This window comes from Triticum aestivum, chromosome 5B (genome assembly GCF_018294505.1).
Source record: "Triticum aestivum cultivar Chinese Spring chromosome 5B, IWGSC CS RefSeq v2.1, whole genome shotgun sequence".
NCBI lineage: Eukaryota > Viridiplantae > Streptophyta > Magnoliopsida > Poales > Poaceae > Triticum > Triticum aestivum.
Window position 1 is genome coordinate 554784564 of NC_057807.1, and position 17565 is coordinate 554802128.

At 45.6% G+C, this 17565-nt stretch overlaps 3 protein-coding genes across 3 annotated transcripts; 2 read left to right on the top strand and 1 right to left on the bottom strand.

Annotated features, from left to right (window-relative positions):
* Positions 1–3336: 3336 nt before the first annotated feature.
* On the top strand, positions 3337–7217 carry LOC123113174 (uncharacterized). The gene is made up of 4 exons (XM_044534341.1): positions 3337–3991; positions 4724–4876; positions 4994–5635; positions 5776–7217. The coding sequence occupies exons 1-4, from the start codon at positions 3647–3649 to the stop codon at positions 6859–6861; spliced, it is 2226 nt and encodes a 741-aa protein (XP_044390276.1). The 5' UTR covers positions 3337–3646; the 3' UTR covers positions 6862–7217.
* An 860-nt stretch (positions 7218–8077) lies between these two features.
* Positions 8078–12695, bottom strand: LOC123113176 (7-methylguanosine phosphate-specific 5'-nucleotidase A). Its single transcript, XM_044534344.1, has 9 exons — positions 12341–12695; positions 12197–12257; positions 11974–12106; positions 11195–11318; positions 10382–10438; positions 10210–10306; positions 9603–9810; positions 8452–8512; positions 8078–8344 (listed from the first exon to the last, which is right to left on the bottom strand). The coding sequence occupies exons 1-9, from the start codon at positions 12599–12601 to the stop codon at positions 8291–8293; spliced, it is 1056 nt and encodes a 351-aa protein (XP_044390279.1). The 5' UTR covers positions 12602–12695; the 3' UTR covers positions 8078–8290.
* Positions 12670–14355, top strand: LOC123113175 (histidine--tRNA ligase, chloroplastic/mitochondrial). Its single transcript, XM_044534342.1, has one exon. It carries the CDS (start codon positions 12670–12672, stop codon positions 14068–14070), a length of 1401 nt encoding a protein of 466 aa, XP_044390277.1. The 3' UTR covers positions 14071–14355.
* The last annotated feature ends 3210 nt before the right edge of the window (positions 14356–17565 follow it).

The window sequence follows — 17565 nt, forward strand, 5'->3', positions numbered from 1 at the left end:
GGGTTGGAGCGACAGACGGATACAACTATAACTATGCCTGGTTAACTATCAAGCAGCATAATCTACGTAGCAATAAAATCCTTTTTGGCGTCAGCGCTGGCTCACACGCTCAATTATAGGGGGGCAAGTAGTGTAGTAGAACGCATGTCGATTTGTGGCGAGAATGTTCTCAGCGTCCTGTGGAGCAAGAGGGGACGAGTGGTGAAAATGGGTTATTCGGTGAATTGTTCTTGCAGGAGTGTTTTGTTCCAGAAGGGCGTTGTCACATCAGCTCTTGTTTGCTAGAACTAGGGCAATTAGAATATCACATCGAATCATACAGCACGCTAAAGTTATATGTTAGACGTGGAGCTAGCTCATCCAGTTTAAGTGGTGCGTGCTGTGTTGGTTGAAATATCTTGCTTTCTTTCTTGACAAGATCATCATAATTAAGACGCACTCCCTTCGTCACATAATATAAAAGTGTTTTTTACACTAATCTTATATCATCATCAGAATTATGTAAATACGGATGAAACAATCCATGCCATTTTTCTCTCCATCCAACCGAACACTATAATTGTGTAAATACGTAAAAAAAACAATCATGTTGTATCATGCCCCTCCCCTACTAGTCCGGCCGACACCCTTTGTGCTCATCTCTTATGCTCCGTCCAAGCACATCACTTGCCATCTCTGTAAGGCAACTCTAGCCCCCCCCCCCCCCACCCCGCCGACATTCGAACATCGAAACCCTAACAATAAGACCATCACCAATCCTAAGCTGGTTTGAAGTTCAAACCAATTTTATTGCAGTTGTTGACATGATTGACAATAAAAATCCCATCGGCTTCACCCCCTCTTATTCTTTGTCCTAACTTCACCCTCCACTTCGACTCACATCTTCCCCCATGCTATGGTTTTCTCCATGGCTACTTCCTCGTATATTTAAATACAAACTTCCTCGATTGGTCTATATTATCGAGGACACCCAGATATAGGAGGCAATGACTTCATGCAAGGTAATACAAGATGTGCTATCAAGGTTGTCGGTAGTGAGATTACATACGTTGGCTACCACTCATGCAACGGTCCATCTAATGGTGAAACTCTTCGCCGCCTCGTCCTCGCTACTTTGCGAAGGAACCTTAAGCGTTGTTCTATTGAAGGTATCTTCTCCCTGAGTTCACTTCCTCCCGTGCATTGGACCTGTTCAAGGAATGCTTCTAACCAGTTCGGAGTAACACATATGGTGTCTCTAGTATTGTAAGAAAAGAAAACGCTAGGAATGATCGTGTGTTCAATAACAAGCAATGGTCTACTACCTTCATCAAACTCTATGTTGTGCAGTTGCTGAACTTATGGAGGAACAGAGCAAGAAAACTAGCTGATAAGAATGCTCTCGAGGCTTGGGTGCAGCTGCTATCACCCGGTTTATCAAACTGGTGGCCTTTGTCCTTTTTGTTGTTTTGCTTTCCCGCTATTTTCCCCTCCTCTCTTGTCTGGAAGCTTGCAGCCAGGGCACCATGGTGCTAAATATGAGCTTCATGTAAATTGACACTTGGGTCCCCGGGCTTGTGCCTGTTTTGAAATATATAAGATAGAGCACTGTCTACCTTTCATATCAAAAAACAGGATGGTTAACCCCACTAAAGAAGATGCCAAAGAGGCACCCTCGTTTAGTGTACCACTAGAAGGTGGCAATGGAAAACATTTTCCAGATTAAATAAAAAGAGTCTTGCCTTTCTCAAAATAATAAAAATGTCGTTCCATCCAAATCCGGGCATATAGGACGGATTTTGATCCGTCAAGACAAGATCTTAATCAATAATTAGTTTTACACATTTGTACCTTTTTTGGCGGGGAAGGAGATTTCATTAATCAATGACCATAACAATTACATTGAGAATTTACCATGCTAGCTAACTCATCAGGCAAATTCCAAAGCCAGTAGGCGGTTCGCTGCTGCAAATGCTCCATGCATGCTAGGGTATGCCACATTTAACACGGGGCCTTATATTTTCTAGGCTTATGTTCCTTTCGTGAGACAGAGTCCCTCTAATCTCAGTAACGCGATACGCATACCTAGACCTATCAACTCCCGTTGCTGTGTGGATCATGTGCAACATGTGTACCTTATTTGACATAGATTGATGCCATTTACTCATTTGTGTTCAACAAATGCCTTTTCTTGTTATTGCGGTTGCGACTCTACGTCACATAAAGTAAATATGAAAGACCCTCACGAATTAGCTTGTCTTTCTAGGAGGAACGTCTGGCAGCTTGCCTCCGCCTCTTTCACCTATTATTTATCATGTGCTAAAAACCTATGATCACATGATTTATGTTTGTGGTTTTCACCTCTGATTTATAATGTTTGAAGGCATCGTACTTGTCAAACTTCTATCCAAAAAATTCGAAAAAGGAACTTGAGGAACATAACAACATTAATATTTATCATTTGATCAATAAGCCAAAGTATTGGGAAACGATTCCCCTCGACCGAATGATCTTTCTGGTGTTCAACCTCCTTCCTTGGATGACTCATGCCCTCAGTGGGGCCCGCCCACCGCTTCGTCCTGTGACTTAACTTCTCTCTAGCGACTCCCATCCAAATCTCTCCCCTCTCACGCCTTCTTCCGTAAGCTCCCCTCATTCCCTAGCCCTGCACCCCCTCCTCCAGCAGACCACACCCTAGGCTGGAAAGTGGTGTAGCAGGCAAGCAGCAGCCAGCGGCTAGCATAGCTGTCGCGCCGCTGCCTCAGCCATGGACAATTATAGAATCCATTCAATGGGCTGCCAAGGCGGTTGGTCTTCTTCACCCGACCGACGTGCGAACTGAGCGTAACTCACATGTTAGATTTCGTGTGGTGGAACACAGTCCACTAGGATTCAAGTTCTTGACTCGTCATTGGTGATCGTATTTTCCTGGTTTTATGTCAGACTTTCGTTGAATGTTTATTCAATGGAAGGAGACATTCTCGTCCACTACGACGTGTTTGTGATGACTTTGTCAATCTCAAGATTTTGTTCTGGCTCATATATCAAAGGAGCTTATATGAGTGAGGTATGTGTAAGTGCATTCATAGGGTTCCCAGAAAATCATATGCATTGACAAACAAAAATAGGCCCTGTAATTCCGAGACGAAAAAGTACAATAATAGCAAAAGAAAAAGGAAATCTATGGTGCCGGTACAAAGACAGCATGGAAAAGCCGGCCACGGGGCCCCACTCCCGCGATCTAAACAAGCAGAGCAAAACAAAGGAGGGCCCCACCACACTGACCGCGCCTCCCCAGCGTTTTTCGGCCCCTATTTATGCCCGAGACCTGCACCCCTCTCTCTCCTCGTGCCTCCCTCCACTGTCCCCCACAACCCCCCCTCTCTCTCTCCACCATCTCCTCCCCTGACTCTCAACAAATCGAGCGAAACGCCCGGCAAAATCCGGCCGTGCCGCGACGAATTCAAGGCGTTCTCGACCGATCCGGCCCTCGCTCAGGCCCCAGGATTCCTCAGTTCGTTTTGGTGTGGCGTGGTTCGTCTTCTTGGAGCGGAGGCGCACGGGGTGTGGGTGTGGGTCTTCTTGCGACATTTCGGTCGGTTCTTGGTGGCCGAGCTGAGCCTTTTTCCTCCTCCGCGCGATTCGGCCGGGCCTTAGAGGGGGTTTGATGGTGGCGAGGATGATGCGATGGCCGCGGCCGTCGCAGGCGCGCAAGTTCCGCGTCCGGCTGGTGGTGCGGCGGGCGGAGGGGCTGCCGCCGCCTCCGCCGTCCGTGGAGGCCGCGGAGCAGGAGCAGAGGGTCGCGGCGGATGTCAGGTGGAAGGGCCCGAGGGCGTCCGGCCTCGGTTCGCTGCGGCGCGCGGTGCGGCGCAACCGCACCAGGGGCGAGGAGCTGGGCGGCGGCGCCGTCGCGTGGGAGGAGGGGTTCGAGAGCGCCGTCACGCTCGCGGCCGCCTCTCACCGGGAGGCCGCCGCTTTCCAGCCGTGGGAGCTCGCCTTCACCGTCTTCACCGTGAGCATCTCCTCCTCTCCTCTCCTCTCCTCTCCTCTCCTTGCTGGAACTGGATTCCATTCTCTTCCCTTGATTGTTAGCTCGGACAAATACTGTTTTAGTATGGGTCTTAACTCTTTTATCTGCGTTTGCTTGCATCATATTTTTGTTTGACTTTTTCTTGAAAGGGATTTGCGTGATTTAAATCCTTTTGAGGTGATTTTGTTCTGAATTATGTTCCTATTTAACAAGTACACTCCCTAGACACTCCTTATTAATGTCGCGATCTGTTAATTATCTCATCCTTGGAGTAAAATTATTATTTTTCAGTTGCTTGAACGACTATCTGTAGTTGGTGGATGTCAATGGATCAATCATAGCCGGCAACTGTATTCCTGTTAATATGGAGCAAAATCTGATAGTAACATTACACCTTATGAAAGATATGGAGTATTATGTTTACCAGTAACGATAGCTACAGTTGCTTTTCTATGTGACCATAGTATCATGTTTCCTGCTCTCAAATAACCCCTTCCAGAATGAATTTATATTATAGCCTTGTGATCGACTTGAATTTCACGATTACAAGTTCATAACCCTGGACACCATCCCATTTTTGGGCGTCATGAACAATTGCAAATCATCCTTAGCAAGTTGGCATATTTTCTTTTGAGTGATTTCTTACAGCCAGTTTGTTTGAGTGACTTCAGCAGGGAATCTGATCTGCCTTGTTCTTTCTTTTCCTCGTGGCAGGATGTGAACAAAGGCCCAAAGACTAAACCAACAATTCTGGGAACTGCTTCCCTTAGCCTAGCAGATTATGCATCAGCAGCCGAAGAGGATATTGAGATAATTCTCCCATTATCTGTGCCCTGTGGTGCGCCCGAGTCTGCTCCGTCGCTTCATGTGAGTTTTTGATGTGAAGAACAAGCTCTAGCTAATGATTCTCGTTTTGGAGCGTAAAACAGAAAAGCTCGTTTTAATTGCCACCGGGTGTGACTGACATCCTCTTTTTCATTGCAGCTCACTCTGAGTATGGTGGAACTGAGAGCTCTTCAAGAAACCCCTGGTGCTTCGCAACGGTCTGCTGCGGCCACTCCGTTGTCCCCGTCATCTTGTGATTCTGTCCCTGGAGGAAAAGATGAGGTTTCAGTCATTAAAGCAGGGCTAAGAAAGGTAAAAATCCTCAGGCATATCGTGTCGGCTCGAAGGTCCAAGAAGACGTTCCAAAGCGATGAAGGCAGCGAAGATAATTGCTATATTCACAGTGATGGTACTGAATATCCGTATGGTACCGAGCCTGTCGATGAAGATCTTGATGATAGAACACATGAAGATGAAGTTGCGGATTCAACTATCAGGAAGTCGTTCAGTTATGGCTCACTGCAGTCTGTCAACCATGTTGGTGACCATGAGGACTGGGTCTATTACAGTAACCGGAAATCTGATGCCGGTTACCATGTAGATGAACCACAGTCATCAACTGCTGAGGGAACTGTTTTGCCAACTGCAAAACGGAGTATCCTTCCTTGGAGAAAGAGGAAACTGGGTTTACGGTCACTAAAGGCTAAAGGTGAACCTCTGTTGAAGAGAGCAAATGGAGAAGAGGGAGGTGATGATATTGACCATGATCGTCGGCTGCTAACCTCTTCCGATGGATCAGAGGTAAAATTTCCTTTGTCTTTTCATTGCGTTTAAAAAAATAGTCAGCATCCTGTTCTTAGCCGAGAGGCCTTGTTTGTATACCACAGAACAGTTTGTCAATGTCCATGATGTTTGCTGAACAATATTTCTTTCAATTGCAGCGATCAAGAAGTGAAGATGCGTCAGTTCATGGTATGATGTCAGAATTTGGCGATGACAATTTTGTTGTGGGGAACTGGGAATCAAAGGAGGTACTTAGCCGTGATGGTCATATGAGGCTTTCTTCCCAGGTGTTCTTTGCGTCAATAGACCAGAGAAGTGAGCGGGCTGCTGGGGCGAGTGCATGCACGTCACTTGTGGCTGTCATTGCAGACTGGTTCCAGGCAAATCAGAATCTGATGCCTATCCAGTCGCAGTTTGATAACCTGATCCGAGAAGGATCACTAGAGTGGAGAAACCTTTGCGAGAACAAGACATACCGAGAGCGCTTCCCTGACAAGCACTTTGATCTTGAAACTGTCCTTGATGCCAAGACCCGGCCACTCACGGTCTCCCCCAGCAAGTCATTTATCGGATTCTTCGTACCCGAAGGCGCTGATGACATGGGAGGACTTGACTTCCTCAATGGTGCAATGTCCTTTGATAACATCTGGGAGGAGATCAGCCAGGCAGCAGAGTACTCATCCAGTGACAACCCTAACCTGTACATAGTGAGCTGGAATGACCATTTCTTTCTCCTCAAGGTTGAGCGTGATGCATATTACATCATCGACACCCTTGGAGAAAGGTTCTACGAAGGATGCAGCCAGGCCCACATTTTGAAATTTGACGACACCACCATGATTCACAAGGTGTCCGGCGAGAAGAAGGCGCAACCTAGCCCCGACTCAAGCGGGCCGCTGAAGGGTTCTTCAAGGAGCTCCTCATCGGGGCAGGACAGCGAAGACGACGACGTCGAAGAGAACATACTCGTGTCGAAGGGCAAGGAGTCGTGCAAAGAGTACATCAAGAGCTTCCTGGCGGCCATACCGATCAGGGAGCTGCAGGGGGACATCAAGAGGGGAACGGTGGCATCGACACCGCTGCACCACCGCCTCCAGATCGAGTTCCACTACACCGAGGCGGTCCCGGCAGAGGTTGCCCCGCCGCCTCAGGCCCTCGCCATCGAAGCCCCGTTCGAGTTCTTGTGGCCCGAGCCACCGCCGGCGATGGAGCTCGCCCTAGCACCGGCGGTCGCCGTTGCATAGCTTACCACTGCGCTGGCTGAGTTTTTTCCATGGAGGGGAACCTACTCGAAGATTTTGCTGCCTTTCCCCCCCCCCCCCTGTATGTGCTCGTTCCATTTCTAATATGACCTGACTAATATAGGTTTCCCCCATCATCACCGGCATCAGAGCCACCCGCCTGCATTTTGTACAAAGAGGCGATCGCTCCTGCCTATCTTGTATTAACCGACCGATCTTTGTAATCGCGCATAACCCTTGTACCAATCGATGAGGAATGCCGTCATGTTACTTAAGTTTTGACCTTGTTTCTGTATGCAAACCTGGTGTGAGGAGCAGAGATTGCTGAAACTCTGAGCCGTCTGTTGCTGTTGCTGAAACTTTTTGGCTCGTGTTGTTGCTGTTGCTGAAACTTTTTGGCTCGTGTTGGTGCTGTTGGGCGTTGGCCGTGGCTTCTTGACGGTGAGGTATCGTCCAGGCATGCCGGGTTACCGGAACCAAAGCTGTCACCAGCGTGAAGTACATCTTCAGTGAATGCGACGCACGAGCTGCTGCGAAATGTGGACCAAAAGCATCCTCCAATCTTTTTCTGGGTCGTCATGTGATCTTGCCAGCTCGTGATACTGTTAAATGGCAGTTGATTCTTCAACATATGCCTTTTGATGAATACAGGTTTTATTTTCTTAATTTGCAGGGCAAACTTGGAATTTTCGGCAGAGAACATCGGTATCGCGGGCCTGAGTTTTAAATTTGTAGTAACTCGTTTTCGTCACATGCTGATTTTTATATAATTTTGCCGCTAGAAAAACCTTTGATTTGTCTGAATATAATAGTGCATTTGAAAATTTGTCATAGTCGTTCATACTTGGTCAGAATATGATTAGCTCACGAGTGATGTAACAGCCAGGACACGCATAACCGAGCTGGACGGCCAATTGGTGCCCACAATGAATGTGTTGGAGAAGGAATATAATGTTATTTTTTCTCCTAGTTTTATACTATGTCTGAATGTGCCCTTCACAATCTTTGTGGAGTAAAGCTGGCATAGTAGTATTTACTATTTTGTGAGCGACTACGGCCTCTTGTCCTGTGACATAGCACATAGGCAGCATAAAAAATAATACTCCCTCCGTCCTAAAATAAGTGTCTCAACTTTGTGCTAGCTCTAGTACAAATTTGTACTAAGCTCAAGACACTTATTTTGGGACGGAGGGAGTAGTAGAACAAATTTCATACTCCCTCCGTCCGGAAATACTTGTCGGAGAAATGCATAAAAATGGATGTATTTAGAACATACCTAGGAATTAGGTACAGTACATCATAATCATTTCACACAGGCCGCTGCCTAGCTGTACAAGTGCTTCTCATGAAGCAAGCTTAGCAAGTTAGAAAGTTTCGGGCATAGATAAACACCCAGATTTCAGGGTGCTAGGTTCAGCTAAAGATGACTCGGTTAAGGACACAGATCAGACACAAGCTCAACAACTCCCCGCATCGACGCGTCATTCTGCAGAGTTAAGTCACCATAGGCATATGATGTAAGAACTGGGCACTAAAAAGGTGGATAACCATGATAACCGAAAGTAATTGCACTGTGCAAAACTACCATCTCACCAGATAAACAATGTCAAATGCCTCGGAGTAATCTTTCAGAGATTTCTCGATGTTGGTATTCCTGCAAAACCGGTTGTTTGTCAATTGATGCATAAATCTGTAGGAAACCGAATCTCATCACTCACACCTGTTATTAAACGGGAGTTGAACAAAGCAGCCTGCTTTCCAAAATTAGCAGTTGAAGTTTGATAAGAAGAATATCTGTTTTCCTTGGTGAAAATGGTTTATTTAATATTGATTAGTGACATGGAACTTTCATGTGACGTGATCAAATTTTGGCCTGGATTGGCTAAAAGGAAACCAGTACAGCACAAACATGAGCTTTCTTGTGATCGCTCAGCTTTGATGCAACTGCAAAGAAACTTTACTTTAAAGAAAAGACAGCAATTCATGTCGACAGCTTGTGAATTATATAACTCTGCAAAGAATTAATGGAGATGATGCATCTAATCACATTTCTGTCAACAAAATAAGCTACTTCTATTTAATCGGGAGAAGTTCAGCTGGAATTTTGGAAACTACGGCATGGGTAGAGCAAAGTCAGGATTGTTTAAGCTTAGAACACCCCCTTAGGGTTTGGTTAATCCCCGTAAACAAGGGGATTGGGGAGGATTAGAGGGAACTGAGGAGGATTTTGATTTGTAGGGGATTTAATCCCTCTCAATCCCCTTCAAATCCCATGGAACCGAACAAGCCCATAAGAGTATACAACAGAAAAAAAAGGGTAGAATAGACAAAATATGTATATAACCCATCGTGTTGTTTAGTACTCCCTCCGTCCGAAAAAACTTCCATTTTTCGGTTGGGACAAGCTTTTTCGGACGGAGGGAGTAATTTACTCGGTTTATCACAATAACTAATCAATTTCAGCATCAGCAAGAGTTGACCTCACATTATAACCCATCGTGTTGTTTAGTAATTTACACGGTTTATAGCAATAACTAATCAATTTCAGCATCAGCAAGAGTTGACCTCACATTTTCAAAGTTAAAACATGATATACTCCAAATAACCAAATCCATCGAATATAGACATGACCAGAATAAAAAAAAGGAGTATTCCCAATATGTTTATTAATTGTCCTTAATTGTAATTCCCGGCTAACTTTGAATGAAACAAGCAGAAGGCAAGTTAATTAGAAATTCACGTACAGGAATCCAGCAGCAATCCTGTTCTCGTAGTTTAAACCATCAGACATTCCCAGGTCTCCAATGTGATCTCCAAGTAGCAGCACGTTGGTCCTCTTTTTCACCAATGAATAGTCATCAACAGACCCGTTTGGATCCCCCAGACTGTCATGCACCGGAGCTGCCATGTCCAAGGAATGCTCATTTTTGTTTAGAACATGGATTGTCTTCCCTGCATTAGACGTTTATTTAGATTCTATGATATAATTAGAAGGCAAGCAAAGTGCATACCTACTTACAGTTTATAGTGACAATTTGAATAGACTGTTGAGGAGAAAGGGATAAAGGTATCCATGTCGACAGGAATACACAATTTTACAAAGAAAAAATGATCTTAGACGAAAGTCCAATGAAAGAGTCAAGAAACAGCAAACCAACACACATATTTTTGGATCTCAGAGATTTCAAATATCACATAGTATTTTCATAAGTTAAAGAATTTGTTAAATGTAGGACAACTGCATGAAACTACAATTTATTGTAAGCTGGATATTATCAACATATATCCTGCATTAGCATTTGGTAGAAACAATTCGTGAATCATCAACATTTTGTGAGGATTAAAAATCACCTTTAAATGCTACAAGACAACCCTCTTCGTTAAAGACCATCCTGTTGGAGACAATCTTGATGTTTTTGAATGATCGGTGGAGTTTCTGCCGGAAGACCTAAAATAGAGAGCAGGCGTGTCATCTGCAATGAAGTTCATTTTAATATTTGGTACCATTCTTTTCAGAACTTACCTCCTCAATTATGTCTGCAAGTCCAGCCGAAAAGACTAACACTGGAATATCTCTAGCCTGAAAGATACATTTAAAGACTCTATCAGTCACTTACCGTACTGGACTTTGACATTTCTAGGGTTTTATTAGACTATAGGCATAATAGTAATTCCTTCTTCCCATCAACCAAAAATATTATAATCAGTTACCACCACAGGCAAGCCAACTAGATCTACTAGTAATATCACTTCATTACCAACGGATGTGAAACAAACAAACAAATGAAACAAGCGCCAGAAAACTCAAGGAAACAGCATATTCTTTGTTGCCTAAAATGGCATGCGCATAGGATATGAAAATTCATCTGATGATATAAACAGAAGATGGGAAAAACAAGAAGCAGCCCACGGCAAAATAGATAACTTAAAGTCTAGGTCTTTTATGCTCATATGAATGTTTCCAATATGCTGTTCGGTATACTTAAATGCCTGGAAGGGCGTGCGCGCATGACTAGCAGCCCATGACTCTTCTTCCAATCAGCACACGTATGCTTGTGGACAAAAGTAATGACGAAGTGCACAAGAGAAATATTCAAAGTAGTTACACAGATGCTGTATAAAAGGGAGTCACTATTCGACAAATTCATCACAAGGAAAGAAACCCAAAAAAAAAGTTGCAATAAAACAAGATAGTTACCAATGGGCTTAACCTGTACCAAAATAATGAGGGGAAAAGTAATTATGCATGTTCCGGTTGAGTACTCCTATCAAACAATTAGTATAGCCCTTGGTCACTAAAATTGGACTAAGCAAACATGAGAAAAGGAAACAAAACCTCCAAGAATTCGAACAGCTCCACCACTCCATCTCGAAAAGCAATTGCAGCATCAGCCACCGATTTCTTTATAGCTTCTTGTGTAAGCCCTCCTTCAATAAGGAGACCATGAGTCTTCCCCCACCTGTAGCAAGTAATGAAATCAGAGGCCAAGGTACACTACACAGAATATCTAGTTTGTTTTTTTGAAAAGCACAGAATATCTAGTTGAAATGCATATTTTATTCAGAAGTGAAATCATATACTGGATAACAGATCAATGGCCTGAAAATATCACAAGCACATCAAGAAAACTACCATATAAGATGTTTTGGATATTTAAATATGGACTACATACAAACTGAAATGAGTGAACAATCAAACTAAAACGTGTCTACATACATCCGATTTAGAAAAAAGTTGGTACATCTTATAATAGTAAAGGGAGGGAGTAAGAGGCATCAGAATACAAAATAATATGCAACACTGATACAAAAAGCCATTAGGCCTGACAAACCATGTGGGTCACAAGAAAACTAGCTTTAAAGAAGGACCAATGTACAAGCACCATCATTTGAAAACGTAAATAGACTTCAGAACTATAAACAATCATGTACCCAACATATGGACAAGCAGAACAGACCATATCAGTGTTCAGATTATATGTCAAACCCAAGAAGGTGGTATATTCACTTCACCTGTTCACCGTAACAGAACGGGATATCCGACCAGCATTGCAAGAAGGACCAGACCATTTTGCTGTGGAAGACTTCCTAGTTCCTACTGCCGCTACTACTCACCATTCTTCCATGAGCTTGGCCTTCTCTGGCAGCGGAATGTCGGGGTTGATCTCGATGGGATGGTAGTGCTCGAACAGCGCCTCCCTCTTGGCGTCGAACTCTTCGTTCCCCTGTCTGAGCAGCCCATGGCTACCTACGACCACACATACACACACATAACAATTCAACCTCTGAAGTCCTAAGCTCCCAAGTCTGAAGAGAAATCAGCAGAAGAGGAGCGTACTCTGGCCGCGGGAGCCGTCGTACCAGTACCGAGTGAGCGTGCCGTCGAAGTCGGCAATCACCTACACCAATGGAAGACCCTAGTTAGACTGCAAAAGCCATAGATAGATGCCACGGAGGCGGTGAGACCGACGAGGGAGCGAACCTGCAGCTTAGCTAGGCCGGCGGCGCGGATGGCGGCGACCTTGCGAGCGAGCGCGTCGGCGTCGGCGACGACGCAGTCGGGGGTCCCGACACTGGAGTAGGACATGGAGGCCGGGAGGTGGAGGGGGAGGCGGCGGCCGAGGTGCGGGGCGAGGGGCCGCGGGGTCGTAGGGTTCCGGCGGCGAGGGGCGCGGGAGAAGAGGCGGCGGAGGAGACGGCAAGGGGATGGGGAGAGGAGCAGTGGGCTCGTCATGGGCCTCATTTCGAAATGAATGGGCCGGAGCAGCACGAACCCCTGTTTGTGTCTGTTCCCCTTGGCCTTGGGAGAGAATGTCGTCGGCGGCGCTCCGCCGCCACCTCCTCCGCCTTCCCGCCCGCCGCCGCCTTCTCTGCGCCTCCTCCTCCTCCTCCCCTCCCTTGGCGCCGACCCACGGCGGCCATGGCCCCGCGGCGGCGGGGCCGGGGGTGGTGGAGCTGAACCCGCCGCGCGGCACCAGGGACTTCCCGCCGGAGGAGATGCGCCTGCGCACCTGGCTCTTCGACCACTTCAGGGAGGTGTCCCGGCTGATCGCGTTCGAGGAGGTGGACTTCCCGGTGCTCGAGTCGGAGGCGCTCTTCGTCCGCAAGGCCGGGGAGGAGATCGCGGAGCAGCTCTACAGCTTCGCGGACAAGGGCGGCCGCCGCGTGGCCCTCCGGCCGGAGATCACCCCGTCCCTCGCGCGCCTGGTCATCCGGCGGGGGACCTCGGCGCCCCTCCCGCTCAAGTGGTTCACCATCGGCCAGTGCTGGCGCTACGAGCGCATGACCAGAGGGAGGCGCCGCGAGCACTACCAGTGGAACATGGACGTCTTCGGCGTGCCTGGCGTTCGCGCCGAGGCCGAGCTTATCCAGGCCATTGTCCTCCTCTTCGAGCGTCTCGGGGTCGCGTCCTCCGACGTGGGGATCCGGCTGTCCAGCCGGAAGGTTCTCCAGGTGGTGCTCGACATGCACTCCGTGCCGCGGCACCTGTTCACCCAGGTCTGTGTGATTGTTGACAAGCTGGGGAAGATGAGCAGAGACGAGATTGAGAGGGAATTGATCTCCACCGGGCTGCCATCTGAAGCTGTGCAGGGCATCATTGATGTGCTTTCTCTGAAGTCGCTGTCTGAGCTCGAACAGGTGCTGGGCTCTGGTGCTGCTGAGGCTGTTGCTGACCTGAAGAAGCTCTTCTCCTTCGCCGAGCACTATGGTTACGCCGATTGGATCTGTTTCGACGCGTCGGTTGTTCGCGGCCTTGCGTACTACACGGGGATCGTGTTCGAGGCTTTTGATAGGCAAGGTGAGCTCAGGGCGATCTGCGGTGGGGGGAGGTATGATAGGCTGCTTTCAACATTTGGAAGTGAAGATGTGCCAGCCTGTGGATTTGGGTTTGGGGACGCTGTTATCGTCAAACTGCTGAAGGAGAAGGGTCTTCTGCCTCATCTGTCGCGCCAAATAGACGACATTGTCTTCCCGTTGGATGGTGAGCTTCAGGGACCGGCATCCTGTGTCACATCCTCTCTGCGGAAGAATGGCAGATCTGTAGACCTTGTGCAAGACAAGCGTCTGAAATGGGTGTTTAAACATGCGGAGAGGGTAAATGCTAGCAGGCTGGTTCTGGTTGGGAAATCTGAGTGGGAGCGAGGCATGGTTCGTGTGAAGATTCTGTCTACCAGAGAAGAATTTGAGGTCAAGGCAGGCGAATTACAGTAATTGTTAGCCAATCTGGAGGTTTTACTTCCAAACCTAGCCCCTCTTTTCTTCGTTTTTATTGTCTCCTGTTGTTAGCCCTCCCTTTGCAACATTGTAAGCTGTGTGCCTTTCATGCCATAGAGTAAATATCATGGAACCATGATGGTTGAGGGCTTGAGGCTTAGGTTAAGATAACCACTACTCCAAGAAATTGTGATCTGATTGAGATGAATATTTTTATATTCATAAGTTGAATTGTATACTGGACAACTGATCAATGGCATGAAAACATCACGAGTGCGTCAAGAATACTACCATGATAACATTCTTATGTCAGTTGTGAACAGTTTTGTATATCTAAATATAAACACACGTTATTGAGACAACTATTTGTGAAATTGATTGAACTTCCTTCTGCTAACTACTACTCCCTCCGTACCAAAATATATGGCGTTTTTGTAGGCAGAATACAAAATAATACACAACACTTATACAGTGAGCTAATATGCCTGACGAACCATGTGGGTCACAAGAAAGGTAGGCTCTAAAGGACGACCAACATACATTCATCATCACCTGACAAAAGAAACTTCCGAACTAATGAATCATGTATCCAAGTTATTATCCCATTTATCACGTTTTGGATATCTAAATATAAATATTTATTAACTATTGTGCATTCTTAGAGAATTGTTTGTAAAATTGATGGCACATGAACTGGCTTCTGCTAAATACTACTCCCTCCGTTCTAAAATAGATGACTCAATTTTATACTAACTTTAGTATAAAGTTGGATCATCTATTTTGGAACGGAGGGAGTAGCAGTTAGCAATACCAAATGAGCTTTACTAATACAAGACTAATATACCTGATGGCCAATGTACAAGCACCATCACTGGAACAAAAAAAAGGACTTCCGATCTGACAACCAGTACTCAGCTTATTACCCCGTTTATAATGTCTGTACTATGGAACTTGCAACCTTGATCACACGACCCCCCATACTACGACCCAGAGACAACAACCAAGCATTTGAAACTCACATGCCTCAGGAATGCAGACCTTTACAAAAGGCTGGACAGATGTTGCGACATTACTATACTACACAAGCAGACATGATCAAACAATATTGGCGTTCACTTCACACGCTCCACCCCAGCCCATATGTCAAACCCAAGAAGATATGTTAAGATAACCACAACTCCAAGAAATTGTGATCTAATTGAGATGAATATTATATTCATAAGTTCACTTCAACGGTTAACCGTAACCATACACTGTGGCTTGCACGCTAAATGCTCTAGTAGTAACAACATGCACAATTGCAACGTTGATTTGGTGGACAGTGGTGACGAAACTGAGACGCTGCGATAGCAAATCAGTAAGCCATCTCTCTAAGGTTACTAACTCCAAAAAAAAAAAAACATGAAGGTTACTGACGGTACACAAAGCAGAGTCAACTTGATAACGAATATTATTCTTGCAAGCAATCGCAAAACGAGCAGAATTACAGTTTTGAGAATAAATATATGGATGGTTCCGGTGGCGGTCTGATGGTAGATGTAGCCGACACTTTGCGAAGATTCCCGGGTGGCACCGGTGGCTAGTGTTATTAACCAAGAAAAACCCAGTCTAAACTGCAGTGAGTTGTGCTGTACATAAAGGAGAGACAGGGGGCGCCCAAAGGAAATGAATATCAAGAGACTTTCAGTACCAACGCCTTTGGTTTGCCCTCTTTCTTTCTTTGATCGGCAAGCCCTCCTGGGTCCCCCTCTTTCTAGTCTCAAATTTCTACAAAAGAAATCTCGGGTCGGGCCTTAAGAAAGGATCAAGAGCCATGTGTCTCCCTCGTCTATTACTCTCTTCCGATACGTTCCCTTTCGTCGTCACAATGTGTTGTTCCTTCACGCAGGTCGTGGGCAGAGGCTGGTGGATGATGGCAACATGTGATGGCCGGCGAAGGAGGGACATCGACGACATTGTCTCGAGGGAGCAACCTAAACCTTGTCCTCGACCATCCTTTATGGCTTCACCAAATGTCCTTCGCCCTTGAACTATGGTTGTGACAACCCGGGAAGGAAAGGACGTGTCATGAGCCTCCACGATTAGGGACCGGTCGCTCCTGTGACGATATGACCCTTTCTTCGTGTCGGTCTGGCTGTGCTGCAAGGCATGGATGCTACGGATTTCTAGCAGGAGAAGATGAAGGAGGATAACGAGAGGGAATAATGGGGCATGAGGCATGGAAAATTACTCCAGCAAGGCTCGGTTTGTGGTTGTTAAACTGTGTGATGCAATGCTACTTTTCTTCTCGGATATGCACGAGTGTGCCGATGCTAATTTTTATTTATACATATATAAGAGACAAATACATAATTTGCCACGGAAAATTAGTCCAAAAAACTACACAGGCATAAACACGTTGAGCAAATGGGATTGTGATAGTCCACTGCAATGTCAAACACAGTCTAAGCCTTCCAAGTTGATGGTTAACTCATTTTCTTCCGGCATCGACGTGTGGCGTGAGGTTTTTGGTAGTTTTATCAGCTCCCTGATCTTTGTGTTTCCATCACACACAAAAAGGACACCAAGTTTATGCTTGACATGTATGGCAGTACCGTCATAAGTTTGCATTGAAAGCTGGAGCCTCCCATCCCATGTGATGCGTGGCATTGAACTGACATGTATCTTTCGGCAATAGCTTATCTCAAACAGAAGAGAGGATAAATACGAAAGCTCAGATGGCATGCATTCTTGCTTCCCTTCATCCCTTTGTTTACCTTGTTTATGTTGACTTGCTTGGTTTCCCGGCATTACGTTTGGCAATCTCAAATGTACAGGAACGAGAGGCACCAGGAACTTTAATATCCCCTCCCTCAATCCCTGCATTAGACCATCTGACTAGCCCTGTGCGTTCGGTTTATTCAGTTTACATGATTCGGTTTATACGGTTTTTCGGTATGTACGGTATTAATACTTCGGTAAATACGGTATGAACATAAAATACGGTTCGGTTTCGGTATATACCAAATTATTTCGGTATGGTTTCGGTATATACCATAAAAACCAAAGTTGACGCGAATTTGAAAATGACGTAATAATAATTTGCAAATTTATGACTCAAAACACATTCTATTTTACACAAATAGTATATGACTATATATATAAGTATATATGCATGCATTGATTCATCTGTTGATGGTTATGGACGTGCTTAGCATTTTAAAAAGAGAAAAACGACAATGTTACAAGAAAAATGTAGGTGCTTAGTAGTGAATTTGACTCATGTACAAGAAAAATGACAACTTGTACGGTTGTTCATCTCAAGAAATATAAATTTATCTTTTACTTCGGTTTATTCGGTTAACCATTCGGTTTTTCGGTATATACCATAAAAACCAAAGTTCAAATCGGTATGAAAAGTTCATACCATACCGAAACCAGAAACCATAAAAACAAAAAAATCGGTTCGGTTCGGTTTATTTTCGGTATGGTTTTTCGGTTCGGTTTTAAAAT

Bases quoted from the DNA above. Each gene is read 5' to 3' on its own strand.
- LOC123113174 (XM_044534341.1), top strand. From the start codon at position 3,647: ATGGTGGCGAGGATGATGCGATGGCCGCGGCCGTCGCAGGCGCGCAAG. The intron at 3,992-4,723 runs GTGAGCATCTCC...TCCTCGTGGCAG, and splicing joins TCGCCTTCACCGTCTTCACC to GATGTGAACAAAGGCCCAAA. The intron at 5,636-5,775 runs GTAAAATTTCCT...TTTCAATTGCAG, and splicing joins CCTCTTCCGATGGATCAGAG to CGATCAAGAAGTGAAGATGC.
- LOC123113176 (XM_044534344.1), bottom strand. From the start codon at position 12,601: ATGAGGCCCATGACGAGCCCACTGCTCCTCTCCCCATCCCCTTGCCGT. The intron at 11,319-11,973 runs GTGAGTAGTAGC...TACTTGCTACAG, and splicing joins GCCAAGCTCATGGAAGAATG to GTGGGGGAAGACTCATGGTC. The intron at 9,811-10,209 runs GTGATTTTTAAT...CGTCTAATGCAG, and splicing joins TTGTCTTGTAGCATTTAAAG to GGAAGACAATCCATGTTCTA.
- LOC123113175 (XM_044534342.1), top strand. From the start codon at position 12,670: ATGTCGTCGGCGGCGCTCCGCCGCCACCTCCTCCGCCTTCCCGCCCGC.